At 39.4% G+C, this 19,854-nt stretch overlaps 2 protein-coding genes across 3 annotated transcripts; both read left to right on the forward strand.

The window, feature by feature from the left end:
• Window positions 1–300: 300 nt before the first annotated feature.
• ankdd1a (ankyrin repeat and death domain containing 1A) lies at window positions 301–13,267 on the forward strand. 2 transcript variants are annotated; one of them, XM_042419716.1, is made up of 15 exons: window positions 301–527; window positions 1,175–1,278; window positions 2,797–2,895; window positions 5,462–5,560; window positions 5,652–5,756; window positions 5,935–6,033; window positions 6,359–6,457; window positions 7,068–7,166; window positions 7,274–7,372; window positions 8,131–8,229; window positions 8,413–8,511; window positions 8,744–8,839; window positions 9,036–9,237; window positions 9,443–9,574; window positions 9,706–13,267. In XM_042419716.1, the coding sequence occupies exons 1-15, from the start codon at window positions 494–496 to the stop codon at window positions 9,765–9,767; spliced, it is 1,527 nt and encodes a 508-aa protein (XP_042275650.1). In that variant the 5' UTR covers window positions 301–493; the 3' UTR covers window positions 9,768–13,267. The 2 variants fall into 2 exon arrangements, with proteins under 2 accessions (XP_042275650.1, XP_042275658.1); XM_042419724.1 differs by lacking the exon at window positions 301–527 and adding an exon at window positions 1,902–1,969 and having other exon boundaries at window positions 1,194–1,278.
• Window positions 13,268–15,048: 1,781 nt separating this feature from the next.
• On the forward strand, window positions 15,049–19,346 carry znf414 (zinc finger protein 414). The gene is made up of 5 exons (XM_042411599.1): window positions 15,049–15,231; window positions 15,437–15,553; window positions 16,898–17,003; window positions 17,083–17,558; window positions 18,437–19,346. The coding sequence occupies exons 1-5, from the start codon at window positions 15,183–15,185 to the stop codon at window positions 18,604–18,606; spliced, it is 918 nt and encodes a 305-aa protein (XP_042267533.1). The 5' UTR covers window positions 15,049–15,182; the 3' UTR covers window positions 18,607–19,346.
• Window positions 19,347–19,854: the final 508 nt, after the last annotated feature.

Raw genomic sequence — 19,854 nt, forward strand, 5'->3', positions numbered from 1 at the left:
AATTGACTATTTTGATAAAAGTATAAAGGGGCACTCCACAGATTTTACACATGTAGATTAGTTTACTCGTCGTGAGGAGTACTTACTCCTCAACCTGTGAAAATAGCTGTAAGTCTTCTGTGGCTTTGAATGGAGCTTTCTAAATCTGACACAGTATTGGGGTTTTGAACAGGTTTTGAAAAAGCAACATGATAATGTCACCTTTAGGAAGCGCTATTTGTATTTTACAGATAACAGTAAATGCACAGTTCGACAGATAGTGAAAATAATTGTTGCACAAACAATGTTTCAACCTAACTCAGAAGTTCATACAAGCGTTTTATTCTGAAGGTCATGACAGGAAGTACGTCGTTGTGTTTTATGTGACTTGACAGAAATAACTGTCAAACAGCGTCCAGCCTCCATGTAGTATCTGCTGGAAAATATGTGAACCTGGAGCAGAATGAGAGCGATGAAAGCAAAGAGTCAGAGGCGCCTTTAAAAGCCCGCAAAGATGGAGGACGAGCTGGTGTCAGAGGATGATTTCTGTGAGTATATCTGTGGTCTGTCAGCAGCAGGATGTCCGCGTTGCCAAGACGGAACAACGATATTCTCTTATTACTGTTAACTGTCGTACACGATGTTAATATGGAAGCAGTAACGTTACATCCTGTACAGGCTAATATTTTACATTCTCTCCACTTTATGCAAACCTCCAAAAACGACACACTGTCCTTCTGCCAAATTTGCTCCTACAACTAAAGGATATTGTCACAACTTATTATTTCCACATTTTAAGTGGGGTTTCTCTCCATATGAAAGATTAGAAAGCCTTTTAACAGGAAACGTCGATACATTAAAGGACGATTCCATCGGTTTTCAACCATATCTATGTACCTGTCACGTGTATGAACTCATGGTGGGTGGAAGATTTTGGGAAGTGTGAAATCCTGTTATGAAGAGCTTGTTAAGTTTCTAGCCTGATATGACTCGTATAATACTGTAGCCACTATGTGTGTATTCATTCTCCAGGTACAGCATACCAATGCTCAGTTCTTAACACTATTCCAATAATGTTTAGGTTTCACACGTCTTAGACATAGAATACAATGCAATTCAACTTTTGTTGTTGCTTTTCACTGTTTCCCAGTTTTTTCTACACTTAAAGTCCCTCCTTGTTCTTAATCCCTGACAGTGCTCTGTTCAGAGAAAGAGTTCCACGATGCTGCGAAGAGGAACGACACAGCGAAAATGCAGGAACTGATCAAGAAGGGTGTGGACGTTAAGGCCAAAAATAAAGTGAGCCAGCTGAAGTATAAATATGTACACTCTTCAAGGCCTTGCTTGTCCTTGCTTTGCTACAGAAGTTATTTTCAGCTGATAACAATAGGTCCTCTTTTCAAAGCGGACACTTTGACCTGTCATAGCAGGAAAAGCACAGGTGGAACTAACAGGGTTAATCATGGCTCACTTCCATTCAAATGCACAATGGCAGGGCTCTGGGAGAGATACACCTAGATTGAATGCTGTTGTTGATTTTATTAGTTACACCTATGCTGGTGCCACTTTGACACTTAAAATGTCTGCTGTGAAAAAGGTGTACTGCTCTGAAATATTCCCACAATGGAACCAAAAAAGTAGTAGAAATGGACTTGCAGCTCTGCTAACAATCCCACAATGCAATTCATCATTTTACAGAGTTACAGTTTGTAATTTTTAAGTGTCCAAACTCTTAATTTCCTGCCAACTACAGAGTAAACTATTGAGTGTCTGTTATATGATTTTGGACACAGCCTAAATGTTTTTTAAAAAGTGTTAAGTTTGTATGAACTTAAAGGGTCTTTAAAACAATCCACTCCAACCATTTTCCAATGCAGACTATAGACTGTTAGACTGTGTGCAGTTTTTTTTTTATCATTCAGATGAAGTGACTGCTTCAGGATTCAGTGACTGGGAACCATTGCTGCATTTTCCACAGAAGCTGTGAATGGTAGTTCATTTTTTAATGTGTTCATAGATTTTTATAAGCTCTATAATACAGCAGGATTGACAGTTTTCTATCTGTAGCGTGCTTCTCATTAAAATACAAGCACTTCCCCCAGAACATCTTATACCATCGTAGGGCCTTGATGCATAAATAAACATCTGTGCTAAAGGAAAGAAAGAGAAACAAAAAGAAATGCAAGAGTTAAACATTATAAATAAACTTGTATGTTAACATGGAGCTTTACATGGTAGTTAATCTCTACATCTGCAGTCTGTTTTAAGATGTTGCACTGACCGCTGTATGTGGACTTCCTTTATTTTAGGTGTTGCATGTTGCATTGATGTCACCAACACATCACTTATTAAACACAAACAAATTTGACAACACGCACTTGGAGGAAGGAAGTAATGTAAATTAATGTATAATTTAAGATAAGTTGTTCATACAGGTTTAGTCACGCACCAGTGAACTGTTCTTGAAAGCAAGCTTGGTTCCTCTTTTAGGGTACAATGTTTTATAGCAGCATTGAGGTGACGCCTCCAGTTAACCATTAGGCCTTTTTCTCATGGCTGCATTGCAATGTCACTTCCAGGTCACTGATATTGTGCATTAATGTTCACTGATGCGCTCAATGGAACAGAGCCATCATTAATGTTAATAGTAACACTTGTGCTTTTCCTGCTACAACAAGTCTAACAGTCTGGTGGTGTCATTGAACTGGTGCTGTCAACTTATCATAGGCTCAAGTGTTTAATCAAATATCATGATTTATTTTTTATTTTTTTTAAACTGACAAAGTACAGTATTCATGTCTCTCTATCTCTGTACAGATAGAGCGCAAAGCACTGCACTGGGCAGCTGGAGCTGGGAATGAACAGGCTTTACGTCTCCTACTGGACCATGACACCGAAGTCGATGAGAGGGACACTGTATGTACACTACTTGAAGAGCTGCCATTAAATAAATTCCTTAATACTACAGTAATAATTCTCTGTGACTGAGAGATATAACTGAATGAATACTGATCCAACCTACCTACAGAAGGATGGGATGGGTTGCACCAACCGTTCTTTACTAAGCCTGGTCCTAACCGCTAAGTCAGTCTTTGTTAAGACCAGTCTTTAGAATGGACTTTACACCGGTTGCACCAACCAAACTTAAGCCTAGTCTGAACTGCGCCCGGTCTTAGTGATGTGTGTCCATGTGAATGCCCATGTGACTATGGCTATTGCCTAGCAGCGTGCGTTGCTAGGATACATTGTTAACAATCTCCCGCTGTCTTGCTTATTGTAACTAATCATTTCTAATTTGCGGCAATGTTATGGAGGATCAGAGAAAAAGAAAAGGCAATTTCACTGCCTCTTTCATATTTAGAATTAACATGAGGTGATGATTTAAAAGGAAAACAAGTGATTGGATTAAAGTCCTAAAATTGACGCAGATCTGCTTTGTGTGGTGACGTGTCCTGATCAGTGTGTCAGCACCATGGATAGTCATTTTCTATCTCCCTCTCCCCCCTTCGGCCCATGACGCTATCCATGGTGCTGACACATTGATTAGGACAGATCACCACACAGAGCAGAGCTGACCAAGATATGCGCCAATTTTAGGACTTTAATCCATTCACTTTTTTTTGTTTACTTTACTTGTAACCTTCTTTTTCACTTGATTGAATGACCTTTATCTGTCAACTTTATTTAGCTTAATCCTGCATTTTCCAAGTTATGTAGCCCATATGTCTCTGTGTTTACACATTTGTTCAGTTAGTCAGCATAATTTTCAGACAGTTTTATGCATGAAATGAATAATTCAGAGTAATGACAGCATAAAGGAAATTATTGAAGCTTAAGTGTGAGTAATGGAAGAAATAGACTAATTATACTTACTGTGCAAGCTATATTTTTTGTTAGCAGCAGGTGACAACGTTGCGTTGTGGTCTGACACAAACTGTAGGTCTGGTGGCAGCTCGTCAATAAGTTCAAACAGATCTCTCCTGCAGAATCCAACCTCTCAATCAGCTCCTCATTACTTTCTGTAGATGTCCAATGGATAATAACTCTCTCCTGTCTGAAATACACCACACACCACGCCATGTCTGTGCCTGGTATATTTCAACTGTTAAACCTAGATGGTGCAACCGGTGTAACTATTAGGTTGGACTTAAAGCGCCAAGTTATGACCAACTTAGCTTAAGGTATAAGCCATGTTGGTGTAGATCATTCCCATAAAAATATGGAGAATCAAAGGCTGGCCTTACCTGTTAATTATTCTGATACACTGTGCAGGTTTGGGCTGTGTCAGACAAAAGCTGACAATTGTGATGACAACATGGTAAAATCTTAGGTCCTATAACGTCTGTCCATCACTGACTCACTGACTGACAAAACTAAGTATCCCAGAATGCATTTTGCACCAACCGACAGCAATGGCGATTAAGCTTTTGTAATCTACTGTAGGATTGTTTAATATGTCACTTTATGAAGTTTTAATATTTATCAGGTGATCAATTTATCCAAATAAGGCCTTTTTGAGAAGAGAGGATCTGTACGTGGTTGCCAGTGTAACTTCCTGTCAATGTCTGCACGTTACATGCGTCTAGTGTCTTTTCAAAATGAAGCACTTAAGTGTTCATGGTAAATAAAATAAAAGCAATTTAACAAATATATTTATGAATGCAAACTTTACACACATGAAACACCCTGTATTGGGTCATTTACACGTAGCATTAATGATTAACTTGATAGTTACTGCATTAAAAATATCTTTCAGGTTGTGAATAAGTGAAATAATATATGAAACATATAAAAAAAAGCCTAAATCTTAACTCAACCCTTCTTACAAGAGCAGCATATAGTCCACACCCAAAATCTGGTGCGATGTATTTTACGTATATATATTTAAAGTTTTTGTTATGTGTACAGCACCTTGAGTTACATCTACTGTATGAAAAGTGCTATACAATTAAATGAACTTAGATTTACATATAAACAATCACCATAAAAATGCTGATGATGTCCATGTCTGATGGTAACCAGACGACATACAAACTAAAAGCCCTCTAGTGTGTCATACACGGTCCAGCCGTATACTGGCTTTTGACCTAGTGTTGTTCAGTTATGCATTAGTACTCCCCAAACACACGGAAACACGCTGATGTGGAAAATCGATTGAGTTTCCCTTTGAGAGCTTGATCTCTCTGTGTTGTGAAGCACTTTGGATCAAGTCTGTTGTAGAATATAAAAAAGGTTTAGTTAAGCCTTAAGATAATAGCTATTCACTATGAGAGCTACTATTCACCATACATTCAACACATTGTATCATACAGTCTGCAACCAAACTTTACTGAACTCAGCCCTCAGGGTATGATGCCATAAGCCTGTTGTTGCTGTTTATCTTCTGCCTTTGTCTCTCCTTGTCCCCTAGGGAAACATTGCCTTGTACTATCAGAGCTTCACTGTCATATAACATAATACAGTTCTAAATGCTGTTCCGCAGTTTGGCATGAATGCTCTGCTTCTGGCGTCCTGGTTCGGTCACCTGAAAATCCTGCAGATCCTGGTGTCCTGCGGGGCAAAACTCAACTGTGAGAACAAAGTAAGAGCTGCTTCCTTTCAGTGTCACTACAGACAGAAGGAAACCGTGCGTGTCAACAGTGTGTGTTTGTGTGTGTGTGTGTGTGTGTTAGGATGGTCTGAGGATGCTGCACTGTGCTGCCCAGCGAGGCCACATCAGAGTGTTGGAGTTCATCATGGAGGACCTGGAAGACATCTCTCTGGACAGAGTGGACAAGGTGACTGTTTGCCTGACGCTCCTTTCTTTTCCATGTCTTTACTTTAACAAACATGCTCTTGCTGTCAACAGTGGGACAATAAAGGAAGAGACATGAACATGAATGCAACAGGGTGCTATTATCTGAACATAGTGTAGAATAGAGTATATGTGTAACCTGAGGATGTCTCTCTGACCAGTCAGGGAAGACAGCTCTTCACCTGGCTGCTGAACATGGACAATTTGAAGTGGTGGACTTTCTGATTGGAATGGGGTGCACTCATGGTTTGAAGGACAAGGTAGTGACACACAACACATTAACAAACATATTAAAGTAGTAACAATAAGTAATAAGCATGTCAGGGGCTGTTGTGCATGACTGAAAGACTATAGGAAGTTGTTTTGAATTTCTACTTAAGCAGCTAAAATGTAAGACTGCAATGACCACTCCTTGACTAAGCTAATGTGAGCTGGAAGACATCCATCAGTCCTGTGTTTTGAAGTCAACTTTTGACCAGAAAACAAGCTAGGTGTCAGAGGCCCCTCTTGGCATGTTGAGATGGATATACTGCATGTAGAGGAAGCTGTCTCCAGTTGTAATTTGTTGTTATGTCTGGACTACAGGAAGAGAACACAGCCATGCATCTAGCAGCACAGCACGGGCACACAGAGGTCCTGCAGAAGATCATGGAGACCGGAGTAGATGTGGATGAGCGAAACATAGTGAGTGAACCGGACCAGACCGTATACTTAATTAGAGGGACTGTGGTACATAACTGGCAGCCTGTTTGCACTTTCTCCACTTTTTGATTTCACACAGAAAGTTTTTTTAGTGGTGCAAGAAGACTTTGTTTACTGTAAAACTGCAGTAAACAGTGTTTTCTTTCTTTTTTTGACTGTGTGGAGATGTAAAATTTAGGTCAAAATATGGGTAACTCACTTTTGAAATAGAATAGAATAGAATAGAATAGAATAGAATACCAGTGTCTGTCTATTTTGAACAGTATATAGGTGTTTTTGTGACTTTTGGAAACATTTATATTTAATATTCTTTTTTTAGTTTATTTAAGTAATGGTTTGTTCTGAATGTGACTATGTTTGTTTACACTGGTGGAATATCTGTTTCTACTCAGAACAGAAAGTTAGTGACAATTCTGATAATCACTTCATTGTTTACATAAAAAATAACCAAGTAAAAATACCAAACATTGTCAAATGTTAAGATGTCACTCTGGGTTCTGGCATCCTGTGATGAGCAACTGTCATGTTACAGACAGATAACATGCTCAGCGTGCAGTGTTCCCTGACTGTAACGTGCCTGTTGTGTTTTTAGGATGGTCTTACAGCATTGCACCTGGCAGCTGATGGAGGTCACTGTGAATGTGTCAGACTGCTGCTGGAGTCTGGCTGTAATGTCAACGCACAAACGAATGTATGGTTTACTCATTTTTAAGTAATGTATCATTTTCCGTAGACACAAGGGATTACAATGTAGACTATCTGTTGACCGTGATGTTGAACCCTTCCTGTTGTTTGCAGAGGAATATGAATGCTCTCCATTACGTGGCCCAGCATGGCTTTGACAGAGAGGCCAGCCTGCTGGTGGAGGCACGAATCAACATAGATGCTTCAGACAATGTAAGTAATGTCAGCTATCATGTGCTTCGTATTAAGCATGAATAAAGTCTTCCGACTGAGACAGTTTAGCCAAAACGGCAAAAATGGAAGAATCTGTTTTTGTTGTAATTTTATACTTTAAACATTCTAAATCTCATATGGAAGAAAAAACGTCACACTGACGTCTTTGTTCAGTGGTTCAATATTGATGCAGTTCTGATCACATGGAACATCGCACAAAGATTTGGACAGGTGTGGTTTGTTGTACTTGTGAACACACCCACCACTTCTACAGCGCTGTACAACAGTACATTGTTTAGTGCTGGACTGCACAGTCTGGAGACAGAGCACGCAGCAACAGCAGAATTATTAGAATTATTATTATTAGCCTGGTGGTAATTATGTCTAAAGGAATAGTTCTTTGTTTTTTGGGTTTTTTTTTTTAATATACTTGATGACATCATCTGTTTTTTTTGAGACTCAACAAAGCTGCAGAGCCACAGAAGAAGAAGATTACACCACAGACACAGAGTATTAATCTAAATGACTACTAAATAGACCTTTTATGTGTAAAATCAGTGGAGAGTATTCACAGTAAACATGACTATTAATGGATATACTATATTCCTAACGACCCATAGATTTTAGTAAATGTATCTACTATATTATTGAACTGTTCCAAAAACAAACTTGGAGGTCACTGAGGCTCCTTTGTACTGGTATTATTCACATACCAGATAAAAAGTAGTTCATGTCTTCTTTCTCTGTGTTTGAAACAGCAACAGAACACACCTCTCCACCTGGCCGTGTTCAACAATCACACAGAGGTTGCACGGCTACTGATAGATGCTGACTGTGACCTGGATATTGCTGATAATGTGAGTACAAGCCTGTACAACAGCAGTGGTACACATTAGAGAACCTTGGTGTGACGATCTAAGAATGCCATGTTGCATGTTACTCAAGCATGCATGTGATGCGGTTATGGATCTCGTAATCAGTGACACAAAGGCTACAGTGCAATCACGTAATTTAACAGATTGTGGTCATGTGGTTCACAGAGACAACAGACTGCTTTGCATATAGCAGCGGAGCATGGCTGGCAGGACATGGCTGAGATGATGCTAGTTTCTGGTGTTAACCTCAATCTGACTGACAAGGTAACACATAGAACAGACTTTCACCAAAACAGAATCAGGATTTATTGATTTTGTCCTTCCTAAAATGATTACATACCCTGATATTTGCAGAATATGAATATTAGTTTAATCATGTTAATTAAAATGTTTTATGGCAAGTAAAACTGCTGTGTTCTAATTTTAAATTTTAAGTTACTAATCACATAGAAGCATGAAGTATGAGTGTTCTGAACTGGCTGTGTGACACATACAGCAGGGGAAAACCTGTCTGGAGGTGGCAGCAAGAGGAAACCATGTCATCCTGGTTGACATGATCATCAAAGCCGACCGTTTTTATAAATGGGAGAAGGTGAGTTTATCTTTATTTCAGCGTCTGGGTAGCTAGCAGCGAAATATCTTAGTAGGAGGTGTGTGTTTGGTTTTCAGCTATGTTAAGATACCTGGAAATACATCACATGACCATTTCACTGTGACTTTAAGACAACGCTTGCTCCTACATTATGTATGAAGAAGTGCTTTCCCTGCTGATTTCCTGTTGGATTCAGGATCACATGGGCAGTGAGCAGGATTCCTGGGTGGGGAGGCACCTGAGCTTCAAGCAGGACCACCAGCCAGAGACACAACATCTCCGCTCTGTCCTGTGGAGCCTGGCCACCAAGCACCTCTGCCGCGGGGAATGGAAGATTCTGGCGCAACACTGGGAGTTCAGCGACGCACATATACGAGCTATAGAACAACAGTGGACGGGTGAGCTATGCTAACCATTCAAAAATGGTTGAAAACACAAAGATGGTTCTATCAACTTGTCTGCCTGCCTGTTTTCCCTCATGCTAGTTTTGCCTCATTCACTCCTCTCACAGCAAAAGAAGGGATTGTTGTCGTTTCTCTCAGGTTTCAGTCAACTTATCTCAAACTTTTGATGTATTATAATTCTATAATTATAATATTTCAGGTACAAAAAGCTTCAAGGAGCACGGTCACCGAATGCTGTTAATCTGGCTTCATGGAGTGGTGATGGCGGGGGAGAACCCGACCAAAGGCCTCTACGAGGGGCTGGTGGAAATCTCCCGGACAGACTTGGCAGGTGAGCCCATCAAACTGCACTGTGCTATTGTTTTAGACTGCAGTAACTGTTCATGTGTTATCACTGATCCGCTACCATGGTGTTGACCAGTGCATAATGACTTGCTTCCTTGTTGTCTTTTAATCATCCAGAGTGCATCCGGCAGAAGGCGAACGCAGAAACCAGCTCTCCCAAAATGTGCTCAGCTATGTGATCAACACCATGGACACAACAAATCCAAGGTGTCAGTTCACATCTGAACTCTATTTAACTACATATGTCCAGAGCTGAACCAATGATAGAACAGCTTTGTAATGTCCATGGCATGACCTGTTTACATATTCACACATTCAACATACTGTGATTGTTCTGGGTTTGGTTCACAGAGCGTATTTTCTTTCAGAGTTATGAAAATGATGGTTGTAGAATATTTATTCATGCATGCTGTGAACACATGCTGACTATGTAGAAAAAGCCCTTATACTTACTCATATTGTATACTCAGGGCTTCTTACACACTGTCTAAACAGTAGTGAAAGCAGCGTGTGAGCAGAGCAGCAGCTTCAGTCCTCTGCTTGTGTCTACACAGGATGTGTTCAGGAACAGTATTGACTGTAGGTCACCCACATTTTGGCAACACTAAGAGCCCAACAAACAGTTACTGGAGCTACAAGTGTAAAAGGGAAGAAATAGACCTAAAACTTAAAATATGCTTATGTGCTCAAAGTGTGAGTGAAATGCGAGCCTGTGCAGACAGCTGTATGGATTAAGAAAGAAGCATATCTGTTCCGTCAGATGCACGTGAGACGTACGACTGCAAAGCGTGACTGAAACATATCCCGTGTAGAAACACTACATTTGAGCATATTATTTTTATTTTTTGTTTTTGGGCATTTTTGTATTGACAGCTGATAGTGGAGAAGCAGACAGGACACAAGGGGGACAGAGAGGGACATGACATGCAACAAAGGTCCCCATGCTCCTAGCATATTATGATTACTTGTCATTCAGTCTAATATACTGTACTTTAAAAGATGTAGTAACGCTAAATGTCATTGTTATGAATAATAATGAAGACACCTGGTATTAAATGCAACTCGGAATCCTGGTGCAATTTACCCAATTAACATTTGAATGTCTTAATCAAAAATGTGTCCTCTTCATTAAAAGAGTACTCCACTATTTTAGCATTGCACTTCTATAACATTGTCAGACTCATGATGGACAGTTAAAGAAAAGTATTAAAATCAATATATTAAGGAGAACTAGATAGCCGTTAATGGAGCCCCAACCATTCCTGTGAAAGTTGCTCAGTGCTGCATTTTCTGCAGGATTCCTCAACTTTCCCTGTAGAGTTCACTAGAGTCCTTCTCCAGCTGGGCGGTTTAGAGTATGCACATCCGTGACTTTTACTGGCCGAGTTGGCTTCCCGTTGGCTCCCTGACCACATGAATTGGATAAAATAATTTCATGATATGGCTCCTCTAGACTTTCCAGATATTATTGGACTGAATGGATCAAATTCTGAAAATAAAAGGACTCATTTCGGGGGTTTGTGATTGTTGTTTTACCGTTTTACTGCTGCTCCTTTTCCAGTGATTGTGTATGGGGAAAAAATGTTTTGGACCAGCATGCATCATGTGATTAAAACTGAAGTTGTAATTACCTGATTTGGCCACTATATGTGTTCCTGGGATCTTGGTCGAAACCTGGCAACCACATTACCTACAATGCAACTCTACAATGACAGCATTTGAGGCAATTTATCAGATTTCAATAAGCTCCCTCTGGAGCTGCAGAAGGAGTTCACCTTTAAAGCTGCATTGAGTAATGTTTGACCACTAGGGGGCAGAAAGGATCTAAAACAAACTCAGAAACAAGTTGGCAACAACAGGTGCCCACTTAGCTTGGCTGTAGCTAGGTAGCAACCATCTTCTCCTCATGTGGTGCTGTCTAGAGAGAATTTGCATTCACATCCACTCATGTTTTTACATTGACTTTGTGGCTAATCTTTCAATTTACTGCACGGTCAGACTCTCAGCTACATTACTGAGATACTACAGCCCTGTATACTGTAACTAGCCAGTGGTCCCTCTCTTAAAGCAAACTCAGCTCAGCAACTTACTCAGCTCAAGACCCCCCTGTGTAGACTAGCTTTTGTTTCATTTTTCCATCACTCTATTGTGTCTCTGTCTGTCCCACTTGTTTTTTACTGTGAGTCACTCTGTGATGTTTGCTGTAGAACGGTGCTTTACACTGTAAATAAACCAACCTCGCACTGCAGCAGCTCTCACAGACAGAAAATATGCTGTAGATGTTTGAATCATATAACCACAGAAGCACATGGACATTTAGAGATAAACCTACCAGCATCTTTATCATTGTTCTTATTGTATTGTCAGGTTTAATACTGTTGTGGTTACACAGCGAAAGCCTTCTCTGTCTTCCTGGGGGCAGGATTTGATGACCTTGCACCTTCTGTCTTTGTGGCCTTAAAGATAAATTCTTCTTTTTATAACCTGGGTATTGCATTCAGTTTTGATAGTTATTGTTGGTAGAGATAGAGCGTAATGACTGGTCTGTTCCATTAGGACCAGCAACATGAGCAGTCTGACTCGTTTAAAACAAGTCCTCAGTTTAACAGTTAATTACTGGATAATCTCATGTTATTCCGATTTAAGAGGAATCCCCCTGTTTGGTTAATCTGAACATATGCAACCACTGATGATGGATCACAAGTAGACTTAGTAGATAGTTTGATTTTAAGGGGTCACAAGCCAAAAAGTTGTGAACCACTGTTGTAGATAACTGAGTTAAACTGGGTGAATTTGTTGCTTTCCCTAATGCTCTCAGCCGTAAAGCTGAGTCTAACAGCATCCATTCACCGGTGCAGAAATGTTACAACCAATAGGAATGATGACCTAAACTACAAAAATAAAACCCAGCTTGTAAAAAACAGAACTTAAGGAATTATATGTGTGCATGTTTGCATTTTTGTTTATGCTTTGTTCATGTTTATGAATCCACTGGATTTATGCACTAAACAGAGTCGTACATTTTTAACAATTTCCACTGGAATCAAACCTCACTATCAAATGTACACTCTTTGGTCTCTTGTAGAGAAATACTGCATCCTGAATTAGATGTTTTCATATGCATTCTTGTTTCCTCAGCTCAACTCTGCCATGATCAAGATGAAACTAAATGCCATTTTTAGTTCAGTTGTGTTATTGACCAGTTTTGGGGCACTAAAGATGCATTTTAATGCCAGGTGTAAATTAATGGTCTGTGAAATAAATTGCTATTTTTGCATGGAGTAAATACATATTATATCTTCATGGGTAGTTTCACAAAGTGATGACACTAGTTTTTTGTAATGATTTGCATGACAAATCTAATGGTTTTGTAGTACTTTACTGTACCGTGATATGCAAATGTCCTGCTGAATTTAAATATGAATGCTTGTTGAATGATGATTACTGGTTTACAGAAATGATGTAGAACATCTGGCTAGTCCGATCTAGAGAGCCCGACTCGTCCTTGAAGCCCTCATGAAATTAATTATTGTATAAAGATGACTTTTTTCAAAAACAATGCAATCACTGGATTTTTCCTTTGTACAATTAGTGTATGAACATACAATGCAATAACTGTGTGTATGTATATTTAATTTACACTATGTTCGTAAGACCAATAAACACTCCAAGTTGTCCATGTCGCAGTTTTCTCCTACAAATCTGGAAATGAAGCTAGAAACTCTCTAACAACACACAGCATTTAAGTGCATGATAGAAGACTCAAGGATCTACTTTTTTCCAGCCTTTGATTATACACAACAGACACATTTATTATATTCCTTTGTTCACCTGGTTGAAGGAAATTTAAGGAAGGAAAAAATAATATTGTGTACAAGCTTCTTCTTGTACTCTTTTGTTTACTTGAAGTTGAAACAGTTATGCAGGCACACGTACGGCTAAAAATTACACACTCATATTACATCAAGCCACAGCCAAACTAACCTGGTAGGTGGCCCCAGGGCAAAAGTTGCTGTTGGCCCCCTACTTATGCTGAAATAACCTGGCTGCAGGTTCTCTGTGCATCATTTCAGTCATGGTAATTTGATTAAATACTATTTTATTTAGGAATATGAACCATTTGATCACTATATGATTTAAAATAATAAGCTCTTAAAATTATATTTTGACAAAGGGCCCCTCTACATGACATGACCATATGTTGAAGTCACAGTGGAAACCCATCATAGTAGATATTGTACCTAAAGTTGTGCAAATTCTTTAAACAAATATATGTGTTTTTATTGCACTGCCCAGTATTCCAGATAGCTTACAATGGAAAGACTTGGTTTTCTCCAAACTATTATATTCAAATTTATTATAACAATAGAAATGGAAGAAAAAATCAAAGCTTATTTATGGAGAGAAAAAAGACAAGAACGGTAAAGAAACAAAGAACAAAGTAAAACGTTTAAAAAATGGCTTCATCCAAAAAGAAAAATGCTGCAAACCAGTATATAATGACTCACTTTTATACTTACTTACAGATATTTACTGATGACTCAAAAGACCAGAAAGATCATGTAGGAAGTTATCAGTTTATACAGCTGAGATGATGGAGGTGATTATTGTTCTGCAGTGGGTAGAAGAAGTAAGACCTGACAGGGTGGTCCTGTATATTGTCTCTGCTGCAGTTCTTCTGAGCTTACAAAGCTTAAAATCAATCAGGGAAGATTTATTGTTTGAAATTTTGCAATGTTTATTTAGAATTCAGACAATGGTAATAGTAGTAGAATTTTGTTGGGTATCTGCACGTATGGGATTAAAGGGTAATGAATTTGCAGATAGGACAACAAAAAGAGCAGTAAATATGAGACATATAACGGACATTCTGTTTGGAAAAAGACAATTAAAAATAAATTATCGGAACTTTGGCAGAAAAAGTGGGATGAGGACGGTAAGGTCAGAACATACTATAGGATACAAAAACAGTTTAACACAGAGTGTTAAAGGAAGAAATAGAAGAGAGGAAGTAGTGCTATTCAGACTGAGATGCGATCACACTGATTTAAATAAGACACTATTTTTATTGAGAAAAGTAAATTCACAAGCATGTGCGCATTGTAATATGACATTGTAATATGAAAATGCTCAACAAATATTAATGCACTGTGTCAAATATAATGAAGGAAGAGTTAGGGTTACAACAAAGGGTGAGAGAGGCCAAACGGGGATGGGATTTGGAAGAGATACTAGGAACTAGTGGTGATAAGGTGAGGGAAGTTGAATGCTTAGTAAACACCGGATTGTTTAACAGGATATAGTACAGTATATATTCATGGATATAGTACAGTTTTTTTTTTGAGTAGGCTATTGTAAACTGGATCCCGTACATACTCCGGTACAGTAAGTGGCGGTATGCACCTATAAATTGGTACTGCAATCCGCCATAAAACGCAAAGAGGAAGAAGAAGACTTAAACCGAAGAGAAAAGGAAAAAAAACGCAGAAAACCCTTGTACGCATGCGCTATATTTTTTGCATTGCATTCTGGTTCTTGTAGTCCATTTTTGGTTCATTGTTGTCTCTGCAGGTCCCTGGTACTCTGCCACTACGATGTCTTCAGGCGGCACAGCCGTGCAAGCAGCAGAAAATGGAAATGGAGGTTTGTAATTTAGATTAAATATTGCAGACAGGTGTCTAATGCGCGACGTTTCTACGCCACTGTGTATAATAACACCAGCTGTGTGCAGCTAGCCAGCCGACTAGCAAGCATGCTAACCAGCTTGAGTTCATTCGTGAAATACTTACACTGTTGCTGTCACATAACTAGCTATATTATGGACATTTTATAAAGTCCTGTTTGTCAGTTTCAGGAAACCAGAGGATACCGTGTCCGTTATACGGATGTAAGCGGGTCTACACCGACAGGACTAGTCTGGAGAGACACGTCAAAGACCATGAGATGCCAGCTCAGTCCCTTCCTGGTGAGTCCTGCAGACGGAAAGTTAAATATATCTTCGTAATGTAATGCTATTTTAATGGCATCGAGAGGATCGATTTTTATGCTTAAATAGGTCACTTTCCCTAAAGAGGTTATGATGCAGTTACAGATAAACGGCTTGCAATATGCGTTCAAGGTAGAAGAGCAACATCTTACCTTTCTTTAAAGCCAGTGTATGTGCACGGTAGTTCACTCTGATAGCTTCATCTCCCACCTGACACAACGAGCTACTTATTTATAAGCACGTTTATAATAGTGATACTCCATGTTGATGGATACAGTATTTCCCACCTGACAGAATGAGCCAACTCATCCTTAATTTCATCAGTGAATCATCGTGAGGGCAGCTCAGACTATCATGACACTTGCTTCATGTTCCTCAGACAGCAAGAAGAAGCATTCTGAGTTTGATCAGATGAACTCATACCATAACCCAGCTGATCCTGACAGCTCTGCTCAGCCTGACTCTGATGTGTCTCTTATCCTCCTGGCGATTTTTAAAGGAGAAGTTTGAATCTGTCTTCATACAACATGCACATGCCATAGGCTACATACATTGAAGAGTTCAAAGCTAATATTCAGTATGAGTATTGTAAGAAAGACTCGCAAAAATCTGAGCTCATCTTTTTAATGTTTGAGAAGTGTCATCAGAGATATGTGTATGTGATGTGCTGTTGTGTGTAGCTTTGTATTTTATATTTTATATGGTGTGTTCTGTGTGTTTTTTGCCTTGTAATGTTTGTTGTTGTGCTGTTGTATGTTTTGATTGTGGGGGACTGTGGATGCAAATTAGCTCTGAGCTAACTCTGGTGCAGTGCATCTTTAATGTTTAAAAACTGCACACTGTCCCAATCAATCAATAAATCAAATCAAATATTATGACATGCCATAAGAGTTCAATCAATATATCAATCGACAGAGAATTAATTGGCAACAAGCTGGACAATCAGTTGATTTAAGTTATTTATTAAGCCAGAATGTCAAACTTAAGCTGATTCCAGTTCTCTAATTGAAGGTTTTCCTGCTTCTATTTTTAAAAAATCGTCATTATTGTTGCAGTTTTATATCATTTCAGTTTCAATATTCCGGTGTTTTGGATTGTTAGTTTGACAAAATAAGCTTTCTGAAGATATCACATTTAGCTCTGGGAGGTTTTCATCACTTATCACTTCCTTATATAACATCATTTTGTCCTTTTGGTTGTAAAAATTTATCTCTTGATCACCAAACAATCTCTTTGTTTGGTGAACATTGATCTCCATGTTTTGTTTGGTGAGACGTGGGTTTAGAGGGAGATGTTATGATGATATTTCTGTCCTCTCCTCAGGAAAAGTCTTGCTCTGCTCCACTGTCGGCTGCAGTGGTTCATTCCCCAACATGCAGAAACTGATGGAACATATGAGGCATCATCACAAACCCAACATATTCTTCCTGTGAGTTGCACTCATATTTAAGATGCTCTTTGTTTATTTATATATTGTATGTAATGTAACACTGGTCCTCTGTCTGAAGGTGTGAGAGCTGTCGCACAAAGCTGCGATCCTACCGCGGCCTCCTGACTCACCTGCACACCTGTTCCAAAGTGCCACGGGGAAAAACAAAGGCTGAACTGACATCCCCTCAACCTGCTGCGGGGACAAACCCAAACATGACCCCCATGGCCATGGAGGTGAACCCTGCACAGCCGGATGCAGTGTCTACACAGCAGCAACTACCCTCTCAGACCACACACCCAGATGGTTCCTTCCCTGCTGCTGTTCCTCAGCCAGACTCTGCTGCTCCCCCCAGCTTGTTTAAACAGGAGGCCTCCTCTCCACAGCTCACAGAGGCAGCTCAGCCTGACAGACCAACAGCAGCTCCCGGGCCCCCTGATTCCCCGGCTCAGCACCAGCCACAAACCAGGTCTCCTGAGCCCCCCCCTCCTCCTCCTCCAGCATCAGCCTCTCACTCTCCACCAGGGTCTGCAGCTATGTGGAAGAAGAATCAAGGTGAGGGTCTCCTCATACTAAAGCACACCACTGTACCCTGCCAGAAGGGCCGCACATTTACTTACAGAGCGCTTTTTATCATGCAGCCATCAAAGGTGCAAATCACTCAGGAGCACAACAGATTCATGTTTTCACTGTTCTTTGTGCACTTCACTTCACAAAGCATCTGTAGTTTTATCTATGCCTTGTAGTAAGCTAGGAATCAAATCAGTGTCAAGATTAAGAGTCACAGCCATGCTAGCAGCTCTTTGAAGCTGTACTTAAACACAGCTGTGCTAATGACATGTTGATGCGGTGAATTAATAAGCGGATGCAAACAAGGTACAATATTTACCATATTAGTGTAGCTTGTTAGAATGCTAACATGCTAATGCTAATTAGTTATAAACACAAAGTAGAGCTGAGAGAAGATATTTGGGTATAAACCACAGTAACGGACAACTTGAAAATTTGACTTGCTAGTGGAGTTACTGAGATACATTTAGAGTTGTGTTTGTGTCCATCAGATGAATACAAGTCCAATATTTACTCTCTTTAGCTCTGTTTTGGTCTCTTTAGCTGCCAAATGCTCTACTATGTTCACCAGATACCAAACAATGTACTAGTATTGATTCATTGTTAATATAAAAATATTGATCAGTGCAGCTCTAAGGGAACACTCTCAAATAAAACACAAATGGTGAAGTGAGGCAGAAATAAAACTGTCTCACTGTGAACTGACCTGCTTCATGATAATTTGATATATTTCTGGGTTAAAAGTACAACACAAAGTCTACATGAATGTCTTGAAGTTTGTAATTTGCACCAAAATGCATGCTAAAAATATAGCGTTAGAATTAGAAATAGTCATTAATTAGTCTGTTTGTTTGACTCATCAGGTATGGCCTGCAACAGACGCATCCTTTGGGAGCACACTAAAGGCCGCTACACTTGTGTACAGTGCGGCTACACAGCAACCAACCGCAAGGACATGACTCAACATATCAACACTCAACACAACAGTAACAAACCTGCAGAAGACACCAGGAGCTCTGTTACCAACACATAGCGAGGAGCAGAAGTTTTGGAAGCAAATGTCTCATCTTCTGTTGATAGATGTTTCAGACAAACACTGACTGAAGGTTTGTGTGTAATACACATTTATATTGAGTCTGCAGCAATGGGTAATACTCTATACATTTCCCCAAAGCTTTTAATAAATAAGGTTTTGGATGCTGCTCCCTTGGCACATCTCCAACTTTCCATCAGAGATCAGACTGCTGGCTCACTCACTGCCTCCACACTGTCCTTTTCTCACCTTTAGGATAGTCCATTACTGCTACCACTATTCTTTTAATGGCTTGTTGTACTGTAGAAGAATTGATGTCATTCATTCAAGCTTGATGCTGCAGATGGGCATTGATGCAGGATGCAGTCACTGATGTGAAGGGAATACTTCGGTCTGAAACTGGTCAAATTTAGAGGATCATCCCAGGATAACTGCTGAAAGCTACAGGATAACTGCTGAAAGCTGCAGGATAACTGCTGAAAGCTACAGTCTGGCATGAAAATCTTATAATGTAATTGCTTTAAAATAAAACAAACTACTTTAACTTTTTGTTCAGGTTGGAAACAGTCACTGCTTTGATCGCTGTTGGTTTCGTAGAGAAGATTCAGAATTGAACAGTACTGTTGTTATGCATGAGATGGACGGTAAATTTCTATTGCATTGGATTGTGTAAGTGTTCTTTTAGATGTTCAGTGTCCCTTCAAACGCTCTACTTGAATAAAATGTGTCTTCATGTTTCAGCTTTTGCATGTCAATTATATCAGACTGGCATTATTTCATATGTTTACAAATGACATAAGAAGGCCAAAACCAACAATACATTAATCTCTGACATCTCTACCCTGTCTGCATTTAGCATCAGCCCCACTGGTTCCTACTGACGATGTAAATCTAAAGAAAACAAAAAAGGATCACAAATATATAGCTTCATTTTTAAATGGCTCAATAATGTCCTGAAACAGCTGGTCACTGTAGTTTATCACACATTACTCCAACAGGAGGAAATAGTGTATTTGTTGGGGACTATTTTAATTGGCAGATTAAGACACATTTATTATTATTTCTGACAGCAGGATGGTGTGTGTGTGTGTGTGTGGGATTGAGTCAAGTAAACTACAGTGTGTGTTCATGGTAATGAAGGAACATATCATCAGTGCAATAATGTGGCTCAATGATGTGTTTAATAGTTTTTAGACAATAACAGAGCTCTATGACACAGAGGAATAAGATGATTCCACACACTTCATT

This window comes from Thunnus maccoyii, chromosome 1 (genome assembly GCF_910596095.1).
Source record: "Thunnus maccoyii chromosome 1, fThuMac1.1, whole genome shotgun sequence".
Lineage (NCBI taxonomy): Eukaryota > Metazoa > Chordata > Actinopteri > Scombriformes > Scombridae > Thunnus > Thunnus maccoyii.

Excerpts from the sequence above, each read along its gene's own strand:
- ankdd1a (XM_042419716.1), top strand. The coding sequence starts at position 494 with ATGGAGGACGAGCTGGTGTCAGAGGATGATTTCT. Across the intron at positions 7,373-8,130 it reads ACATAGATGCTTCAGACAAT|CAACAGAACACACCTCTCCA; the intron begins GTAAGTAATGTC and ends TGTTTGAAACAG. Across the intron at positions 8,840-9,035 it reads GTTTTTATAAATGGGAGAAG|GATCACATGGGCAGTGAGCA; the intron begins GTGAGTTTATCT and ends TGTTGGATTCAG.
- znf414 (XM_042411599.1), top strand. The coding sequence starts at position 15,183 with ATGTCTTCAGGCGGCACAGCCGTGCAAGCAGCAGAAAATGGAAATGGA. Across the intron at positions 17,004-17,082 it reads AAACCCAACATATTCTTCCT|GTGTGAGAGCTGTCGCACAA; the intron begins GTGAGTTGCACT and ends CTCTGTCTGAAG. Across the intron at positions 17,559-18,436 it reads TATGTGGAAGAAGAATCAAG|GTATGGCCTGCAACAGACGC; the intron begins GTGAGGGTCTCC and ends TTGACTCATCAG.